The sequence below is a fragment of the Corvus brachyrhynchos genome, unplaced genomic scaffold, assembly GCF_000691975.1.
Source record: "Corvus brachyrhynchos isolate BGI_N302 unplaced genomic scaffold, ASM69197v1 scaffold53, whole genome shotgun sequence".
Classification (NCBI taxonomy): domain Eukaryota; kingdom Metazoa; phylum Chordata; class Aves; order Passeriformes; family Corvidae; genus Corvus; species Corvus brachyrhynchos.
Window position 1 is genome coordinate 1,939,540 of NW_008237681.1, and position 5,524 is coordinate 1,945,063.

The 5,524-nt window shown below is 41.3% G+C and overlaps 1 protein-coding gene across 1 annotated transcript in view; it reads left to right on the forward strand.

The window, feature by feature from the left end:
• Positions 1 to 2,158: 2,158 nt before the first annotated feature.
• NEK10 (NIMA related kinase 10) overlaps positions 2,159 to 5,524 on the forward strand; it is a 99,867-nt gene continuing 96,501 nt past the window's right edge. Inside the window, 2 exon segments of the mRNA XM_017732066.1 lie at positions 2,159 to 4,931; positions 5,405 to 5,519. Of these exon segments, the coding sequence (XP_017587555.1) occupies positions 5,446 to 5,519 (74 nt within the window). The 5' untranslated portion in view covers positions 2,159 to 4,931; positions 5,405 to 5,445.

A 5,524-nucleotide genomic window follows, 5' to 3' on the forward strand; every position in this document is an offset into this window, starting at 1 on the left:
ACCGCCGGGAGCGGAGGGAAGGAAGGGGAACACAGGGCAAAGCAAGGCAAGGGAGGGGCGGGTCCAGTCGAGGGCAGGGAACGATAGGGAAGGCGATGCAATGTCCCCATGCTCCTCCCGTTCCACCTAATGACGTGTTCCACGGCCCTGCACCTTGAGCAGCTCTGAGCTTTCAGGAGGCATTGAACAATCTCGGATTCCCAGAGGCTCTAAGTCATAGCGATATAAATCCCTATAAAGGTCTGCCTGGTAGCGAGGGTGGAGAGGGTGAACTTCAAAGATCTCCGTGTTACTCTCGAGTTGATGCTGAGCTGCTCACTAGACCTCAGAAATCCCCTATTCTTTTTTTCTTTTTTCGTTTTTTTTTTTTTCTTACGTGTGTGAACTGCAGGTTTACGGGGTGGATTTAGGCAGACTGAACAGAGAAAAGTTATGCTCTGGAAATTAGCCCAGAGACTGACATTTGGTGGATCCAGGAATCTGAGAATAGGCCTGGCCATTTATGGAATTGGGTGGTACAGAGGGAAAACAAAAAAAGCAAAAAAACCAAACAACGTCAAAACAGCAGTAGCTTGAATATATTCATTTGTCAGGAAAACAGGAACCTTACACTAGTTAACCTTTAGAGAATCTCCAAAGAAGTTATTAAAGATTGAGATACATATATGTGTGTGGAAGTTTTTGTGTATAGCAAACAGATTTCCATATCGATTCAGTTAATAAAATGAAAGGAATATTCTTCAAAGATTGTCTGTATGGGTTCTTCAGTACAATTTCCTAGACACAGGCTATCACTGGTGGGGATCTATCATGACTGCCGTGGTCTTTGAGAACGGAGGGGAAGCCAGTCAGAATTTTTTTCTGTCAGACTGGATAAGGAAAAGTACCTTTTGGGAATTTTTCGTCACCTTTGATGCTTCCTTTGCTATCATTTTGACTGTGTTTGAAATCCATTTCTGTTTTGACAATAATATGTTTTTAATGGCTCTTTTAAGGAGTGAATTTTCACCTGACCTTCATCTGACCCAGCTTGTGGTATTAGATAGGATATTCGATACATTCCTATTAAGCGAGAGAATCAAAAGTCTTATTAAAGCCAACATATCCAGTGCTGCTTTATCCACCTTAAGCTTGTTATCCTGTGTATGATTAGACAGTAGAATTTGGCTGCTGGAATGATTAAGAAAGGAGTTCAAGGGAACACCGAGCAAATAGTTGGCTTACAAACTATCCATATGTGGTAGCTCTTGCTAATAAAGATTATAAGGAATGTGGGACATCATCTTATCGAAGAGCCCATTACACTGTAGTCGGTGGGGGTAGATTTATCCTCCAACACTTCTTTTTGGTTTTGTTTATTTCGGGGCTTATTTTTACCTTCTGAAGCTTATGTGCTTATGTCTCTGGGACAGATACTGGACTGGGCCACAGATCAAGCCTGGGGTAATACCTTTGTCTCCTGTTTCTCATCATGTGGATTCTTTCATTTCTGACAGGGCTCTTGGAGCATTTCTTGTCCTATCCTGCATTCCAGTGCTATCAGAATGCATCTCTCTTCCTATGTAACTGAATCAACATAACTAATTAAATGTAATTATCCCCAATTAAAATGAATGCATTAATATTGCTCTAATTTCATTGCTTTAAATGGAATTAAATGAGACCGTGCTGTAAAGACGTTTTTCTTTTAATGTGTTTCTGTCCCTTAAAAGAGTTGTCTGATCTCAGTTATTATCCGGCACAACTGAGTGAGTGTTGTTTGGTGTGTTTCTTACACATTCCTCATGGCTGCTGTAATAGCAGGGGGATAGTTATGAGGACAGTGAATAGCCCAGCTCTATGGAAATTTCTGCTGGCACGAGTGAAGAAGAAACACGGGGTGGGAACTTGGTGACTTCAAGAGAGTCAAATAACTGTGAGAATAGGTAAGGGAATATTAATGTCTGTTTTCTCTCAGGTTTCTGGCTGATAGAAGGAAAATGGAGTTGTTTCTGTTAGTCTACCCCTGTCCCTCACCCAGGATATGGTGCTAGTATACCTGATTTAATGACTGGCTACTGATGAAAGGGTCTTTCTGCTCTTCTCCCTCTCTAACAATGAGCTAAATTGGTAGGAAAGTAACAATATAAACGGAAGTATATTGTTTTCTGTGTGTTTAGCTCTCTAAACTGGCTCAGGTTGGGGTCAGATCAGCTGAAGAAGAAGAGAAGAATTGCTGGGGGAAGGGAAGGAAAGGGGAAAGCCATTTTCACTGGCAGCTGGCTGTTAATTAATTAGTTTAATCTCTATAGTAAGTTGAAGGACATAACACTCTAAGCTGCATGGATAAATCCTCCTTTCTGCATATCGTCCCTGCCCTTGTACAGTAGAAGTACTTTGGAGACAAGGTAATCAGGGCTAAAGTAGGAGAGATTATTTGTAACCAGAATCAGGTTTCCCAATCCTGTGCATCTGAGATGATGGTGGGAGGACAGACTAAAGAGGTCAGTGCAGGGTCAGTTTGTGGCCAGAGCTGGCCTCTTTCTTGAAGGACTTACTGACTTGTGCTGACTCGTTGGCCTCTAGGAAAACAGAGAGGTAACCTCAGGGTGAGTCTGCAGAGCTGGGTGAGGGCTGTATCTTTGAGTGAGCAGTGTCCCTTCATTCTCAGCAGCAGTGAAGGGAATTTGGCTTGATGTTTATCAGGTTCAATTTTGCACAGTGTCTTCTGGATCTGTAATGGCAACAAACATTTAAAATATTAGTCATCTGTTACTCTGTTTTATCTTTACCAAGGTAGAGCAAACAGCAAAAGAATTGAAATGGCAGCCCTAAAATAAGGTTGGTCGACAGTTGTAAAATGTTCTAAATAATCACAAAGACCTAACGGTTCTGGATTAAATCCTAGCCATACTGGGAATCCTTCATTTGTGGTTTAGAGATTTAACCCAAGGATTTCACAGAATGCTGCAAATTTTAAGGTTTAGCTCTGTTTGCTCACGGACAAGTAATTTGTGTGTGGTTTGGTTGTTCTTTAATTGGCTGAAATCTGTTCTTTGTGCACATGTACTCATGATCAAGTAGACAATTTGTGAGTTTCACAGTATTTCCTACTGTGCAAGTGTAAGGTACTTACTGCATTATGTCATGATTCAGAAATATCCCAAATGGATGGGGTATTGGGGAGATGATATTCTTATATCACTGAAACAATACATGGAAATTCTTACTCATGAGGATTCTTAATGTGCTTAGCGATGTACCTGGTTTCTCTTTACTTTTAATAGTCTTAAAGCAAAGGAAATAAATGCTTTGAGCAAACTGCATTTGGTTTAGCTTGAACTCAGTAGTTTTGTCTGCTGACTGGTAGAGTAGATCCTGTTTATATTCATTCCCTGGTAATAACTGGTGCCACAGAAGTGTTCTGAGGTGTTTTTTAATAACTTTGTTGAGCAGATGCATGGTAGAGACAAGAGAAGTTTCTTGTGGATCCAGATCAATGATTCCCTGTGGTAGGATAAAGGCTTGTTTAAAAGACTAGAAATGGGTGGACTGGGCTCACAGGCAACTTCTGAGAGGGGTTTAATACAGTGCACGAATTCATACTGTCAACAGTTGCATTTTGGGTAGTTCTGTGTTGCGAGATTGTGTAACTGGGAAAATGATGTTCATTTGGGAAGGAGCAGCTTCTGGTAGTTTACAACGCTTTTGTTTCATGGCCAGTTTTCTTCTGCTTTGCCTTTAGGAGGAGGACAAATAAAAATCAGTAGTAGAGGAATTCTATGCTGCACGGCAAGAAAAGGAGCCCATCAGGTTTGATACAGAAAATCCCATTAAAGATACACCAAAGGGAATGTCCAAGCAGTCTATGTTTAGTGAACAGTAAAATAGTTAGAAAGGATCAGACAGTGGTATTATATTCTTGGTTTTTAAATTGGAAGTGCTCAACCAATATGCTTACAGCTATATGTAATTCTCTAGGATAATTCTACAGCCTTAGCCTGCTCCTGACCATTCTTTTTTTTTTAACTCAGAGAAGGATCTGCATCAGTGTAGTTGCTTTTGGTGCAGCAAGAGATTCCTCTTGAATATCCTCTTTCTGTGTCTTTCTGTATGTTTCTAGGGCTTTAGAAGATTGTCAGCGAACAGGTGTTGTGTACCGTGCAAGTGACGAGCTGAGGGCTTTTGTGGAAAGTCAGACCTACAGATTGAACGTTTGTCTGCAGGGATTTATTGTGTGATAATGGCCCTAATGAGGCCGTGCCATACAGCTCTGCTCATCTGTGAAAAGAAGCTGTGTATCCCACTGCAAGGAAAGCAGACACGATTGGTTTAAGGCATTCAGAAGACCTAGATTCTAAACTGCCGAAAATTTCTGTTATTCTTTGGCAGACTGTATGATCACTGATTCATAGAATGGTCTGGGTTGGAAGGGACCTTAAGATCATCGAGTTCCAAGTCTCTGCTGTGGCAGAGGCACCTGTCACTGTATACCAGGTTGATCACAGCCCCATCCAACCTGACCTTGGACACTTCCAGAGATGTCCACAGCTTCTCTGGGCAACCTGTTCCAGTGCCTCATCACCCTCACATTTCCTCCTAATATCTAATCTAAACCTGACTTTTCGATTAAAGTCATCATCCCTTGTCCTAACACCACATACCCATGTAAAAGTCCCTCTGCAACTCTTTTGTAGGCCCCTTTAGGTACAGGATTGCTGCTCGATAGCTCCCTTTTCTTTTCTCCAGGCCAAACAACCCTAATTCTCTCAGCTTCTCTCAGCGCAGGGGAGGTGCTCCAGCCCTCTGATCATCCTTGTAGCCCTCCTCTGGACTCACTCCAACAGGTCCCTGTTGTTCTTCTGATGGGGCGCCCAGAGCTGCATGCGGTAGTCCAAGTGGGATCTCAGGAGAGTCGAGTAGAGGGGGAGAATCACCTCTCTCAACTCACTGTATGCATCTCATTTTTTTGTCAGATACCTCCTTTTTCTACCCTTCATTTGACTTGTTTATTTGAATGATATAACTATTATATTCTCTGTTGTCTGGACAACAGCTTGTTGTTGACAACCATCATTGATGTTAGCCTGTAAGCAGTGCTGTAACATAACCAACCAATTCACAGTGAGAAATAATGGCAATAAGATGAAAGAAGAGTAAAAATCCTAATAAAAAACATGTGAAATAGCAAGACAGTATTGTCTATGCATGTGTTGGAAAACCAACTTTTCTGCAAGTTAGTTTAATAGCTTTCTTAGTAATATCTGGAATTTCAAAGGATATGCTGATATAATGCCCAAGGCTTCATGCTGAGAAAATGGCAAAGCTGTTTTTTTTCTAAAAGCCTTACCAGTTGGTTCTGTAAGTAAACATCTGGTCCTTTTGCTGCAGTGATGTTATTCTTTGTATCTACTTTGTTTTTAAGGAAAGGAGTTTTTAGCCCCATAATGATAATAGTGATACACAATGCCTGATCAGGACAAAAAGTTGAAGAGCACAGAAAAAGCAACAGACAAAAAGCCTCCTGGGATCTCTATGAGGTATA